This window comes from Heptranchias perlo, chromosome 17 (assembly GCF_035084215.1).
Source record: "Heptranchias perlo isolate sHepPer1 chromosome 17, sHepPer1.hap1, whole genome shotgun sequence".
In the NCBI taxonomy this organism is placed as follows: domain Eukaryota; kingdom Metazoa; phylum Chordata; class Chondrichthyes; order Hexanchiformes; family Hexanchidae; genus Heptranchias; species Heptranchias perlo.
This window is the reverse complement of record NC_090341.1, coordinates 5,348,321-5,373,457: the sequence shown is the minus strand read 5'-3', so window position 1 is coordinate 5,373,457 and position 25,137 is coordinate 5,348,321. Positions and strand designations below refer to the sequence as shown.

The 25,137-nt window shown below is 44.3% G+C and overlaps 1 protein-coding gene across 1 annotated transcript in view; it reads right to left on the bottom strand.

The window, feature by feature from the left end:
* The window catches only part of LOC137334007 (MICOS complex subunit mic25-a-like), a 268,324-nt gene extending 244,767 nt beyond the window's left edge, over window positions 1–23,557 (bottom strand). The window contains exons 1-4 of the mRNA XM_067998405.1: window positions 23,300–23,557; window positions 18,643–18,718; window positions 14,147–14,207; window positions 6,775–6,904 (exon numbers count right to left, since the gene is read on the bottom strand). Of these exons, the coding sequence (XP_067854506.1) occupies window positions 6,775–6,904; window positions 14,147–14,207; window positions 18,643–18,718; window positions 23,300–23,380 (348 nt within the window). The 5' untranslated portion in view covers window positions 23,381–23,557. The remainder of the gene's footprint in view (window positions 1–6,774; window positions 6,905–14,146; window positions 14,208–18,642; window positions 18,719–23,299) is intronic.
* Window positions 23,558–25,137: the final 1,580 nt, after the last annotated feature.

Sequence of the window (25,137 nt, the reverse complement as noted above, 5' to 3'; positions counted from 1 at the left end):
GGCATATTTAATTCCCAGTCGTTGTCACCCTGCAGCCATGTTTCTGTAATGGCCACAAGATCATACCCATACGTCGTTATTTGTGCCGTTAACTCGTCCATTTTGTTACGAATGCTACGTGCATTCAGATAAAGAACTTTCAAATATGTTTTGTGACACTTAGTTCCTGCTTTTTCCTTTTTTAACACTTTACCTTTTACTCCATACCTTCTGTCCCTTCCTGATACGCTTTCCTCTGTCTCCCTGCTCAGGTTCCCAACCCCCTGCCACAGCTTTGATGCTGGGTTAATCGCCTTACGCCTTCTAGTTTTCATTTTATCTGTCGTGCCTAAAGTACACTTTCTTTCTGCTGCTCTATGCTTTTCCCTTTCACTAAATCCCTCCCTCCTACACCATCCCTACAGCCACACATTCATCCTGTCTATTCTCCTGTTCCTATACTCACTAGCACGTGGCACCGGTAGTAATCCTGAGATCACTACCTTTGAAGTCCTGCTTTTTAATTTATCTCCTAACTCCTTAAATTCACCTTGCAGGACCTCATCCCTTTTTTCACCTATGTCGTTGGTACCAATATGGACCACGACTACTGGCTGTTCACCCTCCCCCTCCAGAATGCCCTGCAGCCGCTCCGTGACATCCTTGACCCTAGCACCAGGGAGGCAACATACCATCCTGGAGTCACGTTTGCGGCCGCAGAAACGCCTATCTGTTCCCCTTACAATGGAATCCCCTATCACTATAGCCCTGCCACTCTTCTTCCTCCCCTCCTGTGCAGCAGAGCCACCCTTGGTGCCCCGAACCTGGCTCTTGCTGCTTTCCCCTGATAAGCCATCTCCCCCAACAGTATCCAAAGCAGAATATCTGTTTGAGAGGCAGATGGCCCCAGGGAACTCCTGCTCTACCTGCCTGGTCCTTTTACTCTGCCTGGCGGTCACCCATTTCCTTTCTGCCTGCGTATTCTTTACCTGCGGTGTGACCACATCACTGAACGTGCTATCCACGATAGTCTCAGCATCGCGGATGCTCCACAGTGAGTCCACCCGCAGCTCCAGCCCCGAAAGACGGTTAGTCAGTAGCTGCAGCTGGACATACTTCCTGCACACATGGTCGCCAGGGACACTGGTAAAGCACTTTGGGAGGTCCTGAAAGGCGCTATAGAAATGCAAGTCTTTCTTTTGCCTCGATCTATTTATTTAATTAATTATTTACTCGGGTTTCTCTCAGCAATCTATTAATTGGTCGTTCTTCACATCTTAAATAGGTACATCACATTATGAACATAATGACCTAGAATCATAGAATCTTTTTGCACAGGAGGCCATTCGGCCCACTGTGCCTGCGCCGGGTCTTTGAAAGAGCTATCCAATTAGTCCCTGTCCCACTCCCCTGCTCTTTCCCCATAGCCTTGCAATTTTCTACCCTTCAAGTATTTAGCCAATTACCTGTGAAACCTGCTTTGTACATTGAAACACTGCCTCAGTCATTTCACATTTCGATTGTAAATTTTTATACGTTAGTCCTGGACATTACAGCAATGTCAAATGAATGGTTTCACCAGCGAGCACGAGATATTACACCAGTTATCAGTCTTGGTTTATAGACAGAGTTGCACACAGATATATGGTCTGGGGGATTGGAGGGGGGGGGGGGGCGGGGAGAACGGAAAGACTTATGAAAACACAAAGTCTCAATTACACACTTAGTGAATTATACTGCACTGGAGAGTGACGTTTTGCTGCTGTCTAAAACCCAGGCCGACAGTTATCACAGACAGCAATGTCTGCTCCACACAGATAATCAATCGGATAGATTGAGATCATTTCGGAAAATAAAAAAATTCAGAGTTTTTCTATTCAGACATCCCATCTGGAGGGGGATTAAAACAAAAGTGGAGTCGGAGCACGCACTCGACCTGCATTCCTGCACACTTTTTATTAAGAATACCACCACCATTTCCTGTCCTTCAAAGCCAGAAAATGCTCGTCAGGTTAATGTTTCAAGTAAAGATCCTTCATCAGGGATCATCTATACCCAAAACATTAACCTGCATTTCCTGTATCCTGTCAGACGCTGACTCACCTGCTGCACAATTTCAGTATTTTCTGCTTCTATTTCAGATTTCCTACATTCATAGCATTTCTTTTTATCTCTAATTTTTCTTCTGTATTTTCATCTTTTCTATTTCCTAAACAGATTGGTGGGAAATTGTTGTAAAAATATATAGCATCAGCAGACTACTCACAATGTGTCTGAGGATGCATTAAAGAGTGACAGAAAGACTGCGTGAAAGAAAGTATGACAGAAAGAAACAAAGAATGTGTGACAGAGAGAAAGTGAAAGAACGTGCGACAGTGAGAAAGAATGTGTGACAGAGAGGAAGAAAAAGAATGTGTGACAGGGAGGAAGAAAGAAAGAATGTGTGACAGAGAGGAGGGAAGAATGTGTGACAGATGGGAAGAATGTGTGATGGGAAGTGTGGCGCACACAATGGAAATTTTAAAAAAGAAACTTGCATTTATATAGCTCCTCATCATGTCCTCTAACATATGAAAGTGCTTCACACAATGGATTACTTTTCTGGAGTGCAGTGATTGTTGTTATGTAAGGAAACATGGCAGCCATTCTGCAACACAACATCCCACACACAACAACGAGCTGAATGACCAGTTATATCGATTTTTGATGGTATTGGTTGAGGAAGAGATGTAGATCAGGAGAGCAGAAGAACTGCCTGCTCTTTGAATTGTGCCAAGGGATCTTTCAGATCCATCTGAACGACCAGAACAGGCAGCTGAGAACTCAATTTAACATCTCATCCAATCGATGACATCTCAGAAAATGCAGCATTCATTCAGTGCAGTGTCTGTCTGGATTAAGCAATTAAAGTCCTGGTGTTGCACTCAAATCTACTCAGAGATGAGAGTGCTACCAATTAACCCAAGGTGACACACACATAAAGCTTAACTCTGATTGCTGGCACAGTATTTATCAGTATCCCTTTGAAAGGACTTCTAACCCCTCCTTATTATATTTTCCTTTCCCTTCTTTCATTTCACGCCAAAATCCACTCCATTATGGAAAGGAGAAGCAACACGTCACCAAGGTCAATCTGGCCAGCTGCTGGGTGGATGAAGATATCAGGGTAGCTTATTTTAAGCTGAAAAAGTCCATCGTGCAAGACACTACCAACATTGAAAAAAGTACAAGAGAAGACAAGGTGAATCAGGAAGCAGTGATAGGCAGAAGGGAAGACGGAGAGATAATTAAATAAAGAAACTGGGAACTACCCTAGGACATTGCAACATTATTTTGGGGCTCAGAAATATTTGAGAGTTGACTTACTTACAATAATTTTTTTGTCCCTCTGTATGTCATGTTGCACTAATTATCTGGAATACAGTAAGCACTGGGATTGGGAGGTACAGAACAGAATGGGGGCAGGTACAGCAAGCAATCTTATGCGCAATGTACAGGAGCATCAACACACTAAGGGGTGGAAACATTATAAACTGCAAGACCAAAGCTCAAATGGTCAACACCATTTCACCCCAAGGTGGGTCACATCCATGAAACACATACAAATTGGAGTTACTCTGTACAATATTCACACGTAAGGAGAATTCAGTACATACTCGTGGAGTGCATGAGTGGGGAGGCGTGGATAGTGCAGGGTTTATTTAATTTAATTTTTTTTCCACCTGCAGGTGACCAGCAGGCTTCTACAATCAAATCCCATGATTTGAACTGAAGTGCCATTGCCCCTTATACTTTAGACTGAGGTTGGGTTACAAGGGAATAGCACCATCAAAAGCATTCTGTGCTCAGTACCATGTACAGAATATCACCCTGTTTATGCAACACAAACAGACATTTTTTTTGCAATGCAAATATAATCCCGCAGGCAGCAGTACTGAATTTCCATATATGTCAGTACAGAGAAATATTTGCTTCCTTTCTCAGTGGACACAGTAACAGCACAAGGAACCATGTGGAATGCATCACAAGAGACAATGCCAGGGAGAGGGATAACTGGGTGAGAGAATCCAATGATAAGCAACACTGCAACCAAGCCACAACGTGATATAAAATGCAACAACGCTGTTAAGAGTTAAGCATGGACTATTTACTGAAATCCAAAACAGGCTGTCATCAGCTGTGGTGTCAGTGTCGACAGAGGATGTAAATAATTTCACAGTTTTCAAGACCTCTAGAAACTGAAAAATCTGTACCTCTTCTTGGCAGATACCACAGTTCCTGCTGACCCCAATTTAATCTGGATTTTTTTTTGGAGGGAGCAATTTTCTCCCCCATGAAGGCACCCACTCTTGCTGGGATACGGCTCCACAGGTACAGTAGTGGCTCTCTCAAGCCACCACTCTTCATGTATTAGCCCATACTGAGAGTGTAGGCAGGCTATTCAACCACAGAAAGCATCACAGCAAGCCCAGCCCTCTTTTCACGAATTCTCCAGCTCAGAGATGGAGAAACATGGAGGTGGCAAAAATGCTGAACAAATATTTTGTTTCAGTCTTTACGGTAGAGGACACCAAGAATATACCAACACTGGACAAACAGGGGGCTCTGGGGGGGGGGGAAAGAGGGGGAGGAGCTAAATACGATTAAAATCACTAAGGAATTGGTACTTAGTAAATTAATGGGACTCAAGGCGGATAAATCCCCTGGACCTGATGGCTTACATCCTAGGGTCTTGAGGGAAGTGGCAGTAGGGATTGTGGATGCTTTGGTAATAATTTTCCCAAATTCTCTGGACTCGGCAAAGGTCCCGGCAGATTGGAAAACTGCCAATGTAACACCCTTATTTAAAAAGGGTAGTAGGCAGAAGGCTGGAAATTATAGACCAGTTAGCCTAACATCTGTGGTGGGTAAAATTTTGGAGTCTATTATTAAGGAGACAGTAGCGGAACATTTGGATAAACATAATTTAATAGGACAAAGTCAGCATGGCTTTACGAAGGGAAGTCATGTCTGACAAATTTGCTTGAGTTCTTTGAGGACATAACGTATAGGGTGGATAAAGGGGAACCAGTGGACGTAGTGTATTTAGACTTCAAGAAGGCATTCGACAAGGTGCCACATAAAAGATTATTGCTCAAGATAAAGAATCACTGGATTGGGGGTAATATTCTGGCATGGGTGGAGGATTGGTTATCTAACAGGAAGCAGAGAGTTGGGATAAATGATTCATTCTCGGACTGGCAACCAGTAGCCAGTGGTGTTCCGCAGGGGTCGGTGTTGGGTCCCCAACTCTTTACAATCTATATTAACGATTTGGAGGAGGGGACCGAGTGCAACATATCGAAGTTTGCAGATGATACAAAGATGGGAGGGAAAGTAGAGAGTGAGGAGGACATAAAAAACCTGCAAGGGGATATAGACAGGCTGGGTGAGTGGGCGGAGATTTGGCAGATGCAATACAATATTAGAAAATGTGAAGTTATGCACTTTGGCAGGAAAAACCAGAGAGCAAGTTTTTATCTTGATGGCAAGAGACTGGAAAGTACTGCAGTACAAAGGGATCTGGGGGTCCTAGTGCAAGAAAATCAAAAAGTTAGTATGCAGGTGCAGCAGGTGATCAAGAAGGGCAACGGAATGTTGGCGTTTATTGCTCGGGGGATAGAATATAAAAACAGGGAGGTATTGCTGCAGTTATATAAGGTATTGGAAAGACCGCACCTGGAATACTGCATACAGTTTTGGTCTCCATACTTAAGAAAAGACATACTTGCTCTCAAGGCAGTACAAAGAAGGTTCACTCGGTTAATCCCGGGGATGAGGGGGTGGACATATGAGGAGAGGTTGAGTGGATTGGGACTCTACTCATTGGAGTTCAGAAGAATGAGAGGCGATCTTATTGAAACATATAAGATTGTGAAGGGGCTTGATCGGGTGGATGCGGTGAGGATGTTCCCAAGGATGGGTGAAACTAGAACGAGGGGGCATAATCTTAAAATAAGGGGCTGCTCTTTCAAAACTGAGATGAGGGGAAACTTCTTCACTCAGAGGGTGGTAGGTCTGTGGAATTTGCTGCCCCAGGAAGCTGTGGAAGCTACATCATTGAATAAATTCAAAGCAGAAATAGACAGTTTCCTAGAAGTAAAGGGAATTAGGGTTACGGGGAGCAGGCAGGAAATTGGACATGAATTTAGATTTGAGGTTAGGATCAGATCAGATCAGCCATGATCTTATTAAATGGCAGAGCAGGCTCGAAGGGCCGATTGGCCTCCTCCTGCTCCTATTTCTTATGTTCATGTCAGTGGACAATGGACAATGACCAAGGGCAATAACTGGGCAAATTTCTTCCCGCTCACAAGGCCAGCGGGTAATGAAGCCAGTCGTAGTGCCCCAATTGCTGTCCTTGGCAGCTTTCAGCTAACTCAGTACAGACTGGGAATCAAATCTCAGACCAACATATTCCTAACAACATTGCACAAGACAGACCTTGGGCACTGTTGCACACCTGCCATCAACAACATGTCGTCAATAAAAACACCATAAGTCAACAGAGGCACACAGAGCAGCACAGGGTGACTCAGTTTCCAAATTGTGTCTCCATTGGTGAAGGACCTGACATTCACTGCCATGTGTCTGCCCCAGAGAATCATAGCTGACCACCAACGTATTGCCTCAGGACTTGAAATGAGGACTTGCACTGAACTTTAATTGAAAAGGCATTTCCGATATTATTAGCCATGTCCTCTGTCCAGTTATTTCCCGGGTGCGCCTGCCTGATTTTCCCAAGCATCGACTTACTAGCTGTTTGATGTTTTGCCGCTCTTCGTTTGAGATCGCTTGCTCTTTGAGGTCAGCAACGGCTGCCACTTGTTCTTGCATCGCAAGCTTGGACAGCTCTTCCTCCACCATTGCCTTCTCTTTTTCATACCTGCAGCAAGAGAGAGAGAGTTCATCAAAGTTATGAACAATTTTTTCCCTCTGGCTTCCCCCTCCGGCCCCCTGTTCCCAAAGCCAAACAAATTGTTCACCATCATGTATTCCCCTCAAGTTAGAGCAACTAGTCTATAGCATGGACCAGCCAGCAAGAGGCATTCAAGTTGGGCAAGCCAACAGTAGTAGATTTTTCTTTTCTTCTATACCTTGCTTACATGTGGTGCTCGATCGGATGCCTCAACTTGGAATTGATTAAACAGCTCAACCAGTGGTTTTCCCAATGGTTCAGTCCATAAATGCATTGCTCAGTATCGGACGGAATCATACAGGCCAGAAAGGTCCCGGGTTCAATACCCAGTCTATGTTAAGACAGCGAACCCCAGCCAGGGCAGCAGTAGGAGCATTAAAACTCACATAAGTTCTCACCCCTGATTGCTATCCAGTCAACCCCATCTCCACACAGTCAAATAACCTGCTGACATTCGAAACCTAAGCTCATACAGAAAGGATGGCTGCTTGGGCAAGATACCATAAGTGGCCAGTGACAACGGAACTGTACCCCAACATACTGCCTCAGCACTTGTTAAAGTGAAGACTAGCATTGAAGTTTAGTCCTCTGTAACTATTACTTCTAGAGTACATCTACCTGATTTTCCCCAGTATCAGTGCCTTCAGGAGAGTTGGGGACAAAATTAATCTCTTCCAGTTTTGAAGAAAGGTCTTCGACCTGAAACGTTAACTCTGTTTCTCTCTCCACAGATACTGGTTGTCCCGCCAAGTCTTCCCAGCATTTTCTATTTTTGTTACTTCTGACCTACACTGGCTCCCGGTTCAGCAACGCCTCAATTTTAAAATTCTCATCCTTGTTTTCAAATCCCTCCATAGCCTCCCTATCTCAGTGACCTCTTCCAGCCCTGCAACCCTCCGAGATCCCTGTGCTCCTCCAATTCTGTCCTTGTGCACATCCCCGATTTTCATCGCTCCACCACTGGCAGCCGTGCCTACAGTGGACTAGGCCCTAAACTCTGGAATCCCTCCCTAAACCCCATCGCCTCTACCTCCTCCTTTAAGATGTTTCTTAAAACCTACCTCTGACTAAGCTTTTGGTCACCTGTCCAAATATCTCATTATGTGGTTCTGCGTCAAATTTTGTTTGATTACACTCCTGTGAAGCGCCTTGGGACATTTTACTACGTTAAAGGTGCTATATAAATTCAAGTAGTTGTTGTTGTTGTTGTTGCATAAACTTTAGTGCTGTAGCTTAGCCTTCAAATCAGAGATTTAAAAAGCTTTCAGGTATATCTGGGCTAATTTGCAGTAGTTAAACATAAGCTATCCAACCAGATGGTAACAGGATAAATACCAGAACTTGCAGCCTCTGAATTGCGCCTTCGACATTTAGGGTGGACACTTCACTGAAGCAGTTATGCCACTAGGCTTATATAGTGTCTTGGCACCAATACAACTTAGGGGAAAATGTCACACGTAAGCCAGTGCACTTTAATGTTGCAATACACTTCTTATATGATATTCGAGCTCATCACCTCCAAATTACTCTCTCTTCTAAATAACTAACACCATGATGTTCTACAGCTCAAATGCTCTCCCCAGACACAACCAACATTTGTGAAGAGGAATTCTATAGCTGTATTGCTGGCTGTTTTCCCACAGTTCATGTGGATGCAGTGAGAACATTCCGCACCCCCATTATGCTTTAGCTGAAGATTGAGGGTGTTTATTGGCTGTGATGAAACAGATTTTTAACCTGGGCAAGAGAGGTGCCTACATCTACCAAGCAAAGAACGACGTTGTCAGTCCTCACGGTAAACCAAACAAGACTCGTGTCATTTGGGGTAAAGTGACTCGTGCTCATGGAAACAGTGGCATGGTCTGTGCAAAGTTCAGCAGTAGCCTGCCCGCCAAGGCTATTGGGCACAGGATTCATGTGATATAACCATCAAGGATTTAAAGCACAGCTGTACATAAATTAATAAATAGTAAAATGGCTTGAAAAAAATACTCGTGACAAAAATAGGTGAATTGTTCCATTTTTTTTTGGGGGGGGGGTGGGTGGCGGGCAGCGGGCAGAGAAGGAAAGAACTGCCATGACTTATTTATACAAGCAGTCCCTCTCTTTACCAAATACAGATTATTTATGTTGTACACACTCTAGTTTGCTCAAACTTATGCAATGATGGAGAATGCACAGGGTGAACAACCTGTAAGGGAGGGAGATAACACAAAAACAAACGCCTGCACGTGTATACGCACACACTCAAAGTTAAGCCAGTGAAAATATAATTATTAATCTTTAAAACTGGTGCACAACTACCTGAGCAGAAGTACTGGGGGTTGTAGTTCATGAATTATTGAGAGCCATGACCAGTGTCACAAGGCAAGGTATAAAAGTGGACAGGATGCATAGCTAAGAATATTAAATATAAAAATAGAGGCACAATCCTCTCTTCGTACAAAGCTTTGGTCCATGCACAGCTGGAATATTGTGTCTACTTCTGGGGGATATAGAATCATCACAGAATCATAGAAAGTTACAGCACAGAAGGAGACCATTCGGCCCATTGTGTCCATGCCAGCCCAAAAAGAGCTATCCAGCTTAATCCCACTTTCCAGCACTTGGTCCGTAGCCCTGTAGGTTACGGCACTTCAAGTGCACATCCAGGTACTTTTTAAATGAGTTGAGGGTTTCTGCCTCTACCACCCTTTCAGGCGGTGAGTTCCAGACCCCCACCACCTTCTGGGTGACAAAATTGCTCCTCAGCTCCCATCTAATTCTTCTACCAATTACTTTAAATCTATGCCCTCTGGTCACTGACCCCTCTGCTAAGGGAAATAGGTCCTCCCTATCCACTCTATCTAGTCCCGTCACAATTTTATATACCTCAATTAAATCTCCCCTCAGCCTCTTTTGTTCCAAAGAAAACAACCCCAGCCTATCCAATCTTTCCTCATAGCTAAAATTCTCCAGCCCTGTCAACATCCTTGTAAATCCTCTGTACCCTCTCTAGTGCAATCACATCTTTCTTGTGATGTGGTGACCAGAACTGTACACAGTACTCAAGCTGTGGCCTAACCAATGTGTTATACAGTTCTAACATAACCTCCCTGCTCTTATATTCTGTGCCTTGGCTAATAAAGGAACGTATTCCATACACCTTTTTAACCACCTTATCGACCTGTCCTGCTACTTTCACGGATCTGCGGACATGCACTCTTGTTCCTCTACTTCTCTCAGTATCCTCCCGTTTATTGTGTACTCCCTTGCCTTATTTGCTCTCCCCAAATGCATTATCTCACACTTCTCTGGATTGAATTCCAATTGCCACTTTTCTGCCAACCTGACCAGTCCATTGATATCTTCCTGCAGTCTGCAGCTTTCCTCCTCAATATCAGCCACACAGCCAATTTTTGTATCATCTGCAAACTTCTTGATCAAGCCCCCCACATTCAAGTCCAAATCATTAATGTATACCACAAAAAGCAAGGGACCTAGCACTGAGGCACAAGTCAGGAGTGTGATGGAATACTCTCCACTTGCCTGCATGAGTGCAGCTCCAACAACATTCAAGAAGCTTGACACCATCCAGGACAAAGCAGCCCGCTTGATTGACACCCCATCCACCACCCTAAACATTCACTCCCTTCACCACCGGCGCACTGTGGCTGCAGTCTGTACCATCCACAGGATACACTGCAGCAACTCACCAAGGCTTCTTTGACAGCAACTCCCAAACCCATGACCTCTACCACCTAGAAGAACAAGAGCAGCAGGCACATGGGAACAACACCACCTGCACGTTCCCCTCCAAGTCACACACCATCCCGACTTGGAAATATATCGCCATTCCTTCATCGTCGCTGGGTCAAAATCCTGGAACTCCCTTCCTAACAGCACTGTGGGAGAACCGTCACCACACGGACTGCAGCAGTTCAAGAAGGCGGTTTACCACCACCTTCTCAAGGGCAATTAGGGATGGACAATAAATGCTGGCCTTGCCAGCGACGCCCACATTCCATGAATGAATAAAAAAAGCCTTGCGGGACCCCATTGGAAATAGCCTTCCACTCGCAAAAACACCCATCAACCATTACGCTTTGCTTCCTGCTACTGAGCCAATTTTGGATCCAACTAGGCACTTTCCCTTGGATCCCACTTTTTTAGGTCCTGGAAAAGGTTAAAAAGGCCGATTGATTGAACTTAGCTTAAGGGCCCATAGTTATTATGACAGGCTTAGAAAACTGGGGCTTTTTAATTTGGAAAAGCGTAGACTTTGTGGGGCTATGATTGAAGTCTTTAAGTTAATGAAGAGATTAGATTCTGTCCAAGTGGATAGATGATTTCAGCTAGATAAGCAGTGAGCTCATCCACAACTCTGCTGCCCATATCCTATTTCGCACCAAGTCCCGTTCACCCATCACCACCAACCCCCCCAATCCCGCGCTCGCTGACCTGCATTGGCTCCTGGTCTCTCAACAACTCGATTTTAAAATTGTCATCCTTGCTTTCAAATCCCTCCATGGCCTTGCCCTTCCCTAGCTCTGTAACCTCCTCCACCCCTACAACCCTCTGAGGTCTCTGTGCTCCTCCAATTCTGGCAATAGCGCAGCCCCGATTTTCATCACTCCACCATTGGTGGCAGAGTCTTCAGCGATCAAGGCTCTAAGCTCTAGAAATCCCTCCCTAAACCTCTCCGCCTCTCTCTCCTCCTTTAAGACGCTCCTTGAAACCTACCTCTTTGACCAAGCTTTTGGCCATCTGTCCTAATATCTCCTTATGTGGCTTATTATCAAATTTTGTTTGATAACGTTCCTGTGAAGCGCCTCGGCTCGTTTCACTACATTAAAGGCGCTATATAAGTGTAAGTTGTTGTTGTTCACTTAGAACAATTTGGCTTTCCTAAAGAGAGGGGTCAAGTTAAGCACAACTCCACATTTGCAGAATACATATCGTGCATTACGTGGTATAATACGCCACAAGACAGCATATCATCTAATTTACTGTTAGCAATGCCAGATCTGCTCCCAAGCAGTTAGAAACATAAAAGGCTGAAATGCACAGAGTGAAATAGGTCAGCATGTGAAAGAGGAAGGCAAAGTGATGTTTAGGGTGAGGCCCTCAACAGAACCCCAATTCTGATATTTGTGTGATTCTCTTCACCTGAAATGTTCATCGCTCTTTCAGATGCTAACAAACCTGCTGTATATTTCCACCCTTTTGTGTTTTCATTTCAGATCTCCTGACTCGCAGATTTTCTCTGTTTCTGGAGGTTAGAAAAGTAAGAGAATGTGCATTAGAAGAACAGAATTTGATTTCCTTGGAGGGGATAAAATGCTTGGAACCTATTTCTCTGGCAATCCCAACAAGCCTCTGTTCACTGCACATTATTATAACAAGGAGATTTGGAAATTAAATTGCCATGAGGTATGTATTAAGGAATAACAAATACATTAAAACAAAAGCACGCACAGGATCTGAATTTTTACTTTGTTTCTCCTAATGAGCAATTGTTGCAGCCCTCAAGGGGGAAAGACAGAGCAGGAACAAAACAGACAGTGCTGTTAAATCAAAGTCACAGGCAGTCAGCGATGAAATTAAATAATTACACACGACTAAACATAGGCACAGTCACTTTTAGGTCTCACCACTATATACTAAAACAAAAAAAAACTTCTTTTAAAAATTAATTCTCACTCTTTCCCCCACCTCAGTTTCTTTCAGAGGGACCTGCAGTTCTCTGGTGTTCTTTTGCCAGGTATCCATGCTTCATGTATGAGCCTTGGCAGTGAGTTTTGGCAGGCTATTCCATCATGAGGACTGTCCCAGGCAAGCCTGTTCCTGTCATCCTCCAACAGCTATGCCACCTTCCTGGGGAAATCCACATGCACTTTCCAGCAAGGGGTCACTGGATAGCAATCAGGAGTGTGAAACTTTGCTTACGTTCCTTCCCAATCCAGAAGTGCCGAAGTTAGTGGTAGCGCCTCCAATCAAACTGAACACAGACTAGCGATCAAAGTAGGGACCTTATGATAACTCCACATTGGCAATAATCTAATAAGCTTTGACCTAAGGGGTTTGCAAGCCTGAAATCTCTGCAAATAAACTGGGGTCAACAAGGCAGCAGCTATATCATCCTTCACATTTGAACAGTGTAAAATAATGTGAAAAAGTTAACAGCCCTGATATGACCAGCATTTTGCAAATGCCCAAATTGCACCCTCCTTCCTAGCTAGGAATTCTTAGCAATGACAAATTTTGTCTTTTTATTGTAATTTTCAAGGTAAAGGATATTAATGTGGGGAAATGTAACTGTTTCCATTTCAAGCACCAAGTATCAGCAATGAGCACTATCAGGGCAGGTGTAATGGAGTGAAACGCCATCCATTCTGCTCGAACCTCAGTCTTAACTCCAGATGAGCATTTTCCACTGCATCAGGGTGACATTTTACCACAGCACGCAGCCCACGGCCTCTCAAAGGGAAGCTGCCAATTTAGCATGACCTTTCTCACCGACTAGCCCTCAAGTGCTGCTTTTCCTAGCTGCATGCGTGCCTCCTTTCAGCTCTGAGTAGCATCCTGACCAATTACATACTTCGTCCCTCAGTGACACGCTGAACAAAGTAGTTGCATTTCTGCTTGTGGTTTCAGTCACCCCTCCTAATCCTTCTTCCACTCAGTGTCCATTTTTTCCCTTACACGCTGAAGCATCGTGGGATTTTTTTTTAAATGAGGCGCTATATAAATGCAAGTTGTGGTTGTAAACCAATTCAGCGCAAGGCAGCAACAATTTAAATGCCAACCTCAGCATGAGAACCCATGAAACACCTGGCACAGAGCCCCCGCAGTGGAACACGACGACAATTCAACTACGATCTCACCATTCATTCCTGTTATAATTAACTAGGTTACTAAACTTTCTAATTTAGTGCATTACTTACTAAATTTAATTAAATTGCTGTATTAATTTACTGACTATATTTGATAGTTAACTTACTACTTGCATTTAATTTATTTAATACTACTTTTTTAAAAATCCATTTATTGAACACGTACCTTTTGTAATTCCTCATTTCTCAGTTGACAAAAATTTCCGTCTGGATGTATTAAACTTATACAACTTCAAGGCTATTATTATAAACCCTGTCATACTGTCCATGAGCAACACAACAGGAGGCAGGACTGTTACACAAAGAAAAGATGATTTCTGCAAATATTCCTTACCTCCTGTACAGCTCCTCTTCGGTCCCAGAACGCTTCAGTATTACGCTTTGTTGATCAGGTCCTATGTAAGTGATAAATAGAAAGCAGTCTCAGTAATGACTTTATTAGAATTCAAATTATAATAAAGTTAATCCTACGACCCACAGGAGCTGTTTTGTACACGGGAACCTGTTACAGTACTGTTGTCTTGCAACAAACAGTTTCACAATTTCAGGTGGAGAAATACACATCCCAGGTACTGTACTTTTTTTTTAAGAAGCCACATTTAACTGAACTGTTCCATTCATAATCTCACTCCGCTCTTCTTTCCCACTGGTATGACTGAGATGAAGAATCCAACTTGTAAAGAGATTGCAGGCACGATCCCAGTGTTACAGTTCTGGCTTTTTTCCAACATTTTTGACTTGTGCTCACAACAAAAATAGGCAGTTTCCACGAGCAAACCAATGATCCAAAACCTGTATCCTTGTATATGCCCAAGATTAACAATTATTCCCTAATTATAGTATGTAGAACACTGGAGATCATATAAGATGTTTCCCTTAAAAAGCCAAAAATCCAACAATGACAGATCATACATTTGGACAAAAAGTACTTGGTCAAATTTATTTACAAGTTAAATACATAGAACAACAAAAACTTGCATTTATATCTCGCCTTTAATGTAGAAAAACATCCCAAGGCGCGTCACAGAAGTGTAATCAGACAAAAATTGAGACCAAGTTAAAGGAGACGTTAGATGGGATGATTAAAAGCTTAGTGAAAGAGCTGAGTTTTATGGTGATTCTTAAAAGGAGGAGAGAGAGATGGAGAGGTTTAGGGAAGGAATTCCAGATCTTACGGCCTAGACAAATGAAGGCACGGTGGGGTGAAGGGAGTGTGCAATGCACAAGAGGCCACAGCTGGAGGAACACAGAGCTCTCGGAAGGTTGGAGGAGTTAATGGTGATTGGGGGGGGGAGGGGGAAGAGATGAGGCCATGAAGGGATTTCAACACGAGGATGACAATTTGAAATTTGAAGTGTTGGGAGGCCAGGAGCCAATGCAGGTCAGCGAGCACTGGGTGATGGGGCAAGCGGGACTTGGTGGGGGGTAGAATACAGGCAGTGGAGTTTTGGATGAGCTGTAGTTTGTGGAGGGTGGTTGGCCAGCCAGGACAGCATTGGGATAACGAGGTGATAATGCCTGTATGAAGGTTTTGGCAGCAAATGGGCTAAGGCAGGTGATGATACGGAGGTGGAAGTAGGCGGTCTTTGTGATGGAGAGGATATGGGATCGGGAGCTCACCTCAGCGTCAAATCAGACACTCGGGGCATCATGAGATATGGGGATCAGGCAGGAAAGTGGAGTTGAGATTGACGATCAGCCATGAGGGCAATTAGGGATGGGCAATAAATGCTGGCCTCGCCAGCGACGCCCACATCCCGTGAACGAATAAAAAAAAATTTTTTTTAAAAATCTGATTGAATGGCAGAGCAGGCTCGAGGGGCCGAATGGCCTACTCCTGCTCCTATTTCTTATGTTGTTATGAATGGTCTGGTTCAGCCTCAGACAGTGGAAGGGGAGGGGAGGGGAGGGAAGGGAGATGGAATCGGTGGCAAAGCTACGGATTATGCAGCGAGGGCCAAAGACAACAGTTTTGGTCTTCCCTAATGGTGCAACAATTTATTGAATAAGCAGGAATGAGGGACTTCAATTACGTGGAGAGACTAGAGAAGTTGGAATTGTTCTCCTGAGAGCAGAGAAGCTTAAGGGATGATTTAATAGAGGCGTTCAAAATCATGAAGGGTTTTGATAGAGTAAATAATGAGAAACTGTTTCCACTGGGTTGGTAACCAGAAGACACAGATTTAAGGTATTTGGCAAATGAGCTAGAGGTGAGATAAGAATAATTGTTTTTTTTTACAGAGAGAGTTATGATGATCTGGAATGCACTGCCTGAAAGGGCAGTGGAAGCAGATTCAATAGTAACTGTCGAAAGGGAACTGGATAAATACTTGAAGGGGAGAAAATTGCAGGGGAGTGGGAATAGTTGGCTAGCTCTTTCAAAAAGCCGACAGAGGCACAATTGGCCAAATGGCCTCTTTTTAAGATTCTATGATGATTCTAAGCACAGTACTTAAAGACAATAAAATTGGGATCAAGCCACAATGGGTTAAGATATAATTTTTAGAACATATTTCTTACAGCATCCAACACTAACAAGATTTTTCAACTAGAGTGAGGTTTGTCTCCTGACAGACCTTCCAGATGAGAAGTTGTATGTGGCCTTGGCGAATCCCACTTCAATCCACAAAGTTCGGATTTTCTAGCAGAACTAAAACCTATTCAGAATTCCCCAGTATCCAATCTGTCCAAAACCCTCCGAATTCAGACCTGTTAATCATTCATGATTAAAAAGGCACAGTGGTGCGAATTATGGCATCGAATGCTGATGAGCAAAAGGTCGTGTTGTCTGTTTTCCAAGTTCCAGATAGTGCTTGATCAAATACAATTTAATCAGTACCTAGAAAAATGCCCCTGCATCCTAATTAATTTCTGATTAATAAACCTGGCCTGGTCCCATTGACAATGTGCCTGCAGGCCTCCATTTTGAAATTGTATAAGCTTTCATTTTAACTTTAGCCATTTCTGAACTTACACATGACAAAATACAGAAATCTCCCTATTTTGTCACACCCACATCCTAATACTCTGGGTGATGGCAGAACAATTTCCCTACCTACATTGCTGAAACTGCATAAAAACAGTCAGTGTGCTATCTGAAGGGTTTGCTCGTAATGTCGGATCTAAAGTAAATTTTCAGCAAAGGAACAAATTGCTTTTTAGAGATTGTAGATTTAATTCTGGAGCCTACTAAGAGATGTATCATTTCCTGCCCACGGAAAGCTCTTTTCTTTACCCAGAGAGTTCTATTCAGAATGGTAATAATGTACAGCATGAAATCCATGTTTGTGCTTCTCATCTGCTTTTTTCTGTGATTTTTCTATCTTCCGATCCACAATTGCTGACCTCAATACTTTTAATATTGTACCAATTATCAAGTTGTGCAATAAAGACTTAACATTCATATAATGCTTTTTTGTAAGGTGTCAGCCAAGGCTTAGTAGTAGCACTCTCGCCTCTGAGCCAGAGGGTTGTAGGTTCCACTGTCCCACTCCAGAGACTTGAGCACAAAATCTAGGCTGACTCTCCAGTGCAGTACTGAGGGAGCACTGCACCGTCGGAGGTACCATCTTTCAGATGCGATGTTAAACCAAAGCTCCATTTGCCCTCTCAGGTTTGTGTAAAAGATCCCATGACACTATTCGAAGAGGAGCATGGCAGTTCTCCCCAGTGTCCTGGCTAATATTTATCCAACCAACAGTCACCACAACAGGGAAGTTATGTTAAACTTGTATAAAACGTTGGTTAGACCACACTGTGCACAGTTCTGGTCTCCATATTATAGGAAAGATATAGATGCATAGGAGATAGTGCAAAAAAGATTCACAAGAATGATACCAGAACTAAGAGCATATACTTATCAGAAAAGGCTGAACAGGCTGGGACTCTTCTCTCTAGAAAAGAGATGGCTGAGCAGTGACCTAATGGAGGTCTTTAAGATTATGAAAAGGTTTGATAGAGAAGACATAGAGAAAATGTTTCCACTTGTGGGGGAGTCCAAAACTAGAGGTCACAAATATAATAAATCCAATAGGGAATTCAGGAGAAACTTCTTTACCCAAAAGGTGGTAAGAATGTGAAACTCACTACCACAAGGAGTTGAGGCAAATAGCATAGATGCATTGAAGGGGAAATTAGATAAGCACAAGGGAAAAAGGAATAGAAGGGTATGCCGATAAGGTTAGATGAAATAAGGAGGGAGGAGGCTCGTGTGGAGCATAAACGCCTGCATAGACCAGTTGGACCAAATGGCCTGCTTCTGAGCTGTAGTTTCAATGTAATTCGATATAAAACAGATTATCTGGTCATTACCTCATTGCTGTTTGTGGGCCCCTGCTGTGCGCATTTTTGGTTGTAGTATTTCCTACATTACAACAATGACTGCACTTCAAAAAGTACTTCACTGGCAGTAAAGCGCTTTGGGACATCCCGAGGTTGTGAAAGGCGCTACATAAATGCAAATTCTCTTCCTTAGCATGTCTCAACGCGCCTCTCACACCCCACACAATTAATTACTATGAAATACAGTGACCATTGAGGCAAATGTAGCAGCCATTGTGTACACAGCAAAATCCCTCAAACAGCAATGGCATGAACGACTAGTAAATCTATTAGTGGGGTGTTAGGTGTTGGTTAAGTGAAGAATGTTGGCCAAGAGCCAGTTGAACTTCCTACTCTTTTTTCGAATACTACCATGGGACCTTTAATTTTCAGCTGAAGCAAGGGCATGCCTCCCACAGTAATCCCATTATAAACTCTGAGAAATAATGTGAGCATTTCACATCAATACCATCACATTTACTGAAATCCTAGTGCGAACACTTCTCGTACCTGCAGAGATGGAGTTTGATGGCTTTGACAATGGTTGGGGCAGATCCTTCATTCGTGTGACAAGGCTTTCAGAGAGCTGCAAAGAAACAAGTTTATTAAAGCTGTAATATTCCTTTCTTAAGCCTTTCCCCTAGAACTTAACTACTTCAACTGGGACGAGGAAAGAGGCCATCTTGATTGGCATTCTAAAATTACCATCTTCATAAAAGAAAAATCAGCACCAATTCCCAATAGCTCGGTGAGGATATACATGAGATATATATATATGGTGGCACTGAGCCATAGGGACCTGTAAGATCCCAGGTTCGATCCCTGGTCTGTGCTAAATTCATGTGGGGTCCCATCTCAGTAAGAGCACTAAAAATGGCTTGAATGACTATTGGTTACAGAAAGAAAAAACAAAAACAATTTTTTTTTAATATAGGCCCCTATCACGTCTCTTAGAAATTTCTTAAAGCAATTCACATACAATGAATTATTTTTGAGTGCAGTGACTGTTGTTATGTAGGTAAACTCGCCAGCCAATATGTGCAGAGCAACATCTCACAAACAGCAATGAGTTGAATGTCCAGGTAATCTGTTTTGGTGGTGTTGGTTGAGGGAAGGAATGTTGGCCAGAACAGGAAGAACTCACTGCTTTTTTTCAAATGGTGCCACCACCAGAACAAGCAGGCCAGGCCTCAGTCTAACGTTTCATCCGCAAGATGGCACCTCTGACAATGCAGCACTCCTTTAGTAATGCAGAGGGAAGCAGGTCCTGGCTGACAGCAGCAAGGGTGCAATTCCACTGGCACCAGCAGCCCTCCGGGAAGTGTCCAGACTTCATGTGTCAGCCTGGACTATGGGTGCAGATGCCCCTCGAGCCTACTCCGCCATTTGATAAGATCATGGCTGATCTGTGATCTAACTCCTGCCTTTGGCCCATATCCCTTCATACCTTTGGTTGCCAAAAAGTTATCTATCTCAGATTTAAATTTAGCATTTGAGCTAGCATCAATTGCCGTTTGCGAAAGAGAGTTCCAAACTTCTACCACCCTTTGCGTGTAGAAATGTTTTCTAATCTCACTCCTGAAAGGTCCGGCTCTAATTTTTAGACCGTGCCCCCTACTCCTAGAATCCCCAACCAGCGGAAACAGGGGAGAAAACATAAAGACTGAGTTTTAACACAGACTGCATGGTACATTGCTGATCTTGGGCTCAGTCACTCGTCTGTCCATGGTACGTGCAGATCAGAGTTAATTGTATGATTTATATCAATGAGTGTTAATTGTGTTCAGGTGGTGGGTATCAATTGGGGACTCTCGCATATCCTTTTTTTGGAGCACTTATCTGGAGTGTGTGTGTGTGTGTGTAAGGGGGATCTCTGTGAATAAAAGCTTGGAAGCAACTAAGACCAGGCTCTAGTATTCTATCCTTCAACACATGACTATCCAATTTTAACAATCAGAACTAATACTAGCAGGGGAGCTCTCCCTGGTGTCCTGGCCAATATTTATCCCTCGACCAACATCACTAAAACAGATTATAGGAACATAGGAACAGGAGGAGGCCATTCAGCCCCTCGAGCCTGTTCTGCCATTTGATAAGATCATGGCTGATCTGTGATCTAACTCCATATACCTGCTTTTGGCCCATATCCCTTAATACCTTAAGATAGCTTTTTGGTAACCAATCTCAGATTTAAATTTAGCAAATGAGCTAGTATCAATTGCCGTTTGCGGAAGAGAGTTCCAAACTTCCACCACCCTTTGTGTGTAGAAATGTTTTCTAATCTCACTCCTGAAAGGTCTGGCTCTAATTTTTAGACCGTGCCCCCTACTCCTAGAATCCCCAACCAGCGGAAAGTTTTAATTATCTGGTCATTATCGCATTGCTGTTCTCAAACCGTTTGCTGTGTTTCCCACATTACAACAGTGACTACACTTCAAAAAGTACTTCATTGGCTATAAAGCACTCTGGGATATTCTAAGGTTGTGAAAGGCGCTATATAAATGCAAATTCTTTTTCTTTTTGTCTTTAATGCCCACAAGGTGGGGTCGAATCAGCCACAGTTCTTGGCAGAGTGCAGATGCTACAATTTGCCCCAGGCTTAAACAAAAAGAGTGGGTTCTCGCATCTAATTGCTCTCTACGGCTACGATTCAGTTGGGTGGAGACAGGACCACTGTCCAGGCTCATGAAAGATGCTCAAGTGAACCAGACAGCAGCCACTATATGAAACAGAGCTTCGGGCCAAGGGAGAAAACTGGAAGAGGAAAAAGAAAAATTAAAAGCAATGACAAAGTTCACACGCAAACTGGAGACAATGACATTTATTTAGATATCTGTAAGCTTTGAAGGTTTCACCTTTAGAGTTTTTAAGGACATTTCTGCACAACATTCAATTCAATTAAATTCTCACCACTGGCAGCACAGTGCAAATCTTCCCAGTTAACTGTCAAAAACAATGAGTTTTAAATAACATTAACTTGACAAAGGATTATCAGATCAGAGTGATTCTGAAAGTAATAAAATTGTCTGCATTTATGATAGATGCTATAATTGAATATCTCATCCATTATTCAAAAAAACATTGCATAGGACTTACTACTCTTTGCTGTTCTGACCTACAACTTGAATTCAATTCTATTTTGAGAACATCTCCTGACAGTTCTTTTTTCCAATGTGTTCCCCTCCCTCCTCTCCTGCAGGTGGCGACTAGCGTCGTAGTGTAGTCCCATTCCAACGTTATTTTTTTATATTTCAAACTATACTTTATTTCATAAAATTTAAAGATACACAATTCCAAGGCGATACAATTCAAAACAATACAACATGGATCGTTTACAATAAGATTCCAATATCACAATTTAAACCACAGTACATCCCACTGTGAGCCGAGACAGTGAACATCAAGTTATTTGTTCGAGGCGAGGGAAAGGGGGTGTCACAGCTGCCCACAATTGACCTCCCACGAATGCGTACCACTGGACAGGAATCAGCAGTCGGAAACATGGTTGATTTGGTTAGAGTGTGAAATTACCATCTATACTCATGTATAAGATTTGAAATTGATGGCCTGTTTGGGACTGAGAAGGGGGAGCAGGGGAATTGCATCTTAAACTCACTGCGTATGCTCCCTTACGAACAGCAATTTTTCCAAATAAGTGGACCCAGCAGCATGCCACTAGGGCATTGCTAACAGCATCCCAGCTACCTCCTTAAACATCCACTCCCTCCACCACTGGCGCACCGTGGCTGCAGTGTGTACTATCTACAGGATGCACTGCCAGCTTATTCTTTTTTGGCCTCCCTATGTACTGGGTGAATGAGTTTGCATAGCTCTCTCTTTCTCTCTGGTATTTTTACCCTAGCTCCCTCTAATGGCAGTGGCTAACCCCTCCCCCAGTCCACAGTCGACATCCCCAACATACCACAAACCTGGGATGTCAGGCTCTAATTCCCAGACCAAGTCGAGATATCAATGACAACTACTTGCATTTATATAGCACCTTTAACGTAGTAAAAATCCCAAGGTGCTTCAAAAGAGCATTATCAAACAATCTTTACTCATAGCTAAAATTCTGGATAGGCTGGGGTTGTTTTCTTTGAAACGAAGATGGCTGAGGGGAGATTTAATTGAGGTATATAAAATTATGACAGGATTAGATAGAGTGGATAGGGAGGGCCTATTTCCCTTCGCAGAGGGGTCAGTAACCAGGGGGCATTGATTTAAAGTAATTGGTAGAAGGTTTAGAGGGGAGCTAAGGAGAAATTTTTTCACCCAGAGGATGGTGGGGGTCTGGAACTCACTGCCTGAAAGGGTGGTAGAGGCAGAAACCCTCAACTCATTTAAAAAGTACTTGGATGTGCACTTGAAGTGTCGTAACCTACAGGGCTACGGACCAAGTGCTGGAAAGTGGGATTAAGCTGGATAGCTCTTTATTGGCCGGCACAGACACGATGGGCCGAATGGCCTCCTTCTGTGCTGTAACTTTATGATTCTATGAAATTTGACACCAAGCCACATAAGGAGATACACATAAGGAGATATTAGGCCAGGTGACCAACAGCTTGGTCAAAGAGGTAGGTTTGTAAGGACCATCTTAAAGGAGGAGAGGTTTAGGGAGAGAATTCCAGAGCTTGGGGCTCAGGCAGCAGAAGGCACGGCCGCCAATGGTGGAGCGATTAAAATCGGGGATGCGCAAGAGGCCGGAACTGGAGGAGCGCAGAGAGGTTGAAGGAGGTTACAGAGGTAGGGAGGGGGTGAGGCCTTGGAGGGATTTGAAAACAAGGATGAGAATTTTAAAATCGAGGTGTGGGATGTCAGCCACAGATCCCCAGACCAGGTATCAGGCCCTTGATCCCAAGAATGAGACCCTGAGACCCCCACCCCACCAAGGCCAGTCTGCGCCCTTGACAGGCTGCAGTCCCCGAGTCTCAGTCCCCATTGACCACGGACCATGCGACATCCCCCCCCAGCAACGGGCCCTATAACACCCCCCCACCCCAATGACCCTCGGGCCCCGTGACAACCCACCCCCTCAGGCCCCGGGCCCTGTGACAACCCACCCCTCAGGCCCCGGGCCCTGTGACAACCCACCCCTCAGGCCCCGGGCCCTGTGACACACCCCCCACCCCAATGACCCCCCCCCGGGCCCTGCGACACCCCCACTCACCCTCAGGCCCTGCAGCACCGTCACTCGCTCCTGCTCGTCCTTGCCGAAGGACACCCTCCGGGTGCTGGCGCTCGCCCCCATTCCCCCGGATTTATTAAATAATTATTTTTGACGCTTAATTTTTATTTTTGCGCCCCTTCACAAACCCCTCAGCAACTGCAGTGTCCTCCCACGCGATTGGACCCGTAGGCGGTTTCCCCCCAGCGTGAAAATCGGCCAATCCGACTTGTCGTCGAAGCCCGGTGGACGGGAGACGGGGGCGGGGCCACCTGCGCCCGTGTGTGCGCGCGTGCGCGGCGCAAGGGTCCCTGGGAGTTGTAGTTCCCCTTGCGCTTGTTGCCGTGGTTCCCCGTCCAGCCGCGGGGGGGCGCTGTCGTGCAAAAGGTCCCACCTTGCGACAGGTTGCAATGTCTGGGTGACACCTGCACTTTGGGAATGGGGGAAATAAGGAAAATCTGGCTCCCAATAAAACTAATACAAGAAGGGTCAACAATAACTTGCACTTATGCAGCACCCTTGGACGGAGGGCCCCCCCCACCCCACCCCACCCCAATATCTCTGTAACCTCCTCCAACCCTCTGCGCTCCGTCAATTCTGGCCTCTTGCACATCCCCGATTTTCTTCGCTCCGCCATTGGCGGCCGTGCCTAGCTCCCCAGCTCTGGAATTCCCTCCCTGAACCTCTCTGCATCGCTACCTCTCCTCCTTTAAGACACTCCTTAAAACCTACCTCTTTGACCACCTGCCCTAATATCTCCTTACGTGGCCCGGTGTTAAAAATGTTCGCCGACACTCCTATGAACCGCCTTGGATCGTTTTATGTTAGAAGGTGCTATACAAATACAAGTTTTGTTTTTGTTAACATCGCCCTCCACCTTGAAGGCAGAGAGTCAGCACCTGTCACACCAGCCGGCAACACGTTCCAAAGGCTCACTACTCTCTCGGATTGATTAAGAGAATTGTATAAATGCAAGTTGTTGGATAAATTTCACCCTGCTGTATATCAGATTCATCCATCTCTCAGGAGGCGGAACGGATTTGGATGTGTGCCCCTTTCATTTACAATATTTGCCATACGCAACAAATGGTGCAGGATCTAATCCCTGCTCTTTCCTGACCTCAACCAGGGCAGCCACTGAGTATGCCACAATTGGCCTCAGCACCCCTGAGCTAGAGAGGGGGGGTAAAATCAGGCAGGGTTCCCTCCTCTCCCCCCCCCCCCATTGATATCCAACCACTCCGACTGAAAGATGGGCAGTGATGCTCCGACAGTTAAATGCCCTGCTGACTAGACACTCATTGGCCACTTAGATGAGTTACAAGAAGGCACCCATGGAATAGGCTGTCTAGGCCCTAAGCTCTGGAATTCCCTCTCTCCACCTCTCTCTCCTCCTTTAAGACCCTCCTTAAAACTTACCTCTTTGACCAAGCTTTTGGTCACCTGTCCCAATATCTCCTTACGTGGCTCGGTGTCAAATTTTTGTCTGATAATCGCTCCTGCGAAGCGTCTTGGGGACGTTTCACCAAGTTAAGAGACGCTTTATAAATGCAAGTTGTTGTTATTGAATCACAACCCCAGCACCTTCAGGAGAGAAGGATTGAAAACTCAGCGGATAAATAACATACATCTAAAAGGTTTCCGCTGTGTCACTAAATCCAAGGAGAGAAATAATGAGAGAGGAAATAAACCTGTGTCCCTCAGAGAGATCGTCTCAGGCAATTGCGTTTATTGTACCGCGTCTGACTGTGACAGGATAAGGTTCTCAGGATGTGACTCGTTAACCAGCGTACCTGGCACATGGTCGAAATTCAGGATAAACCGCGACGCTCACTTTATAA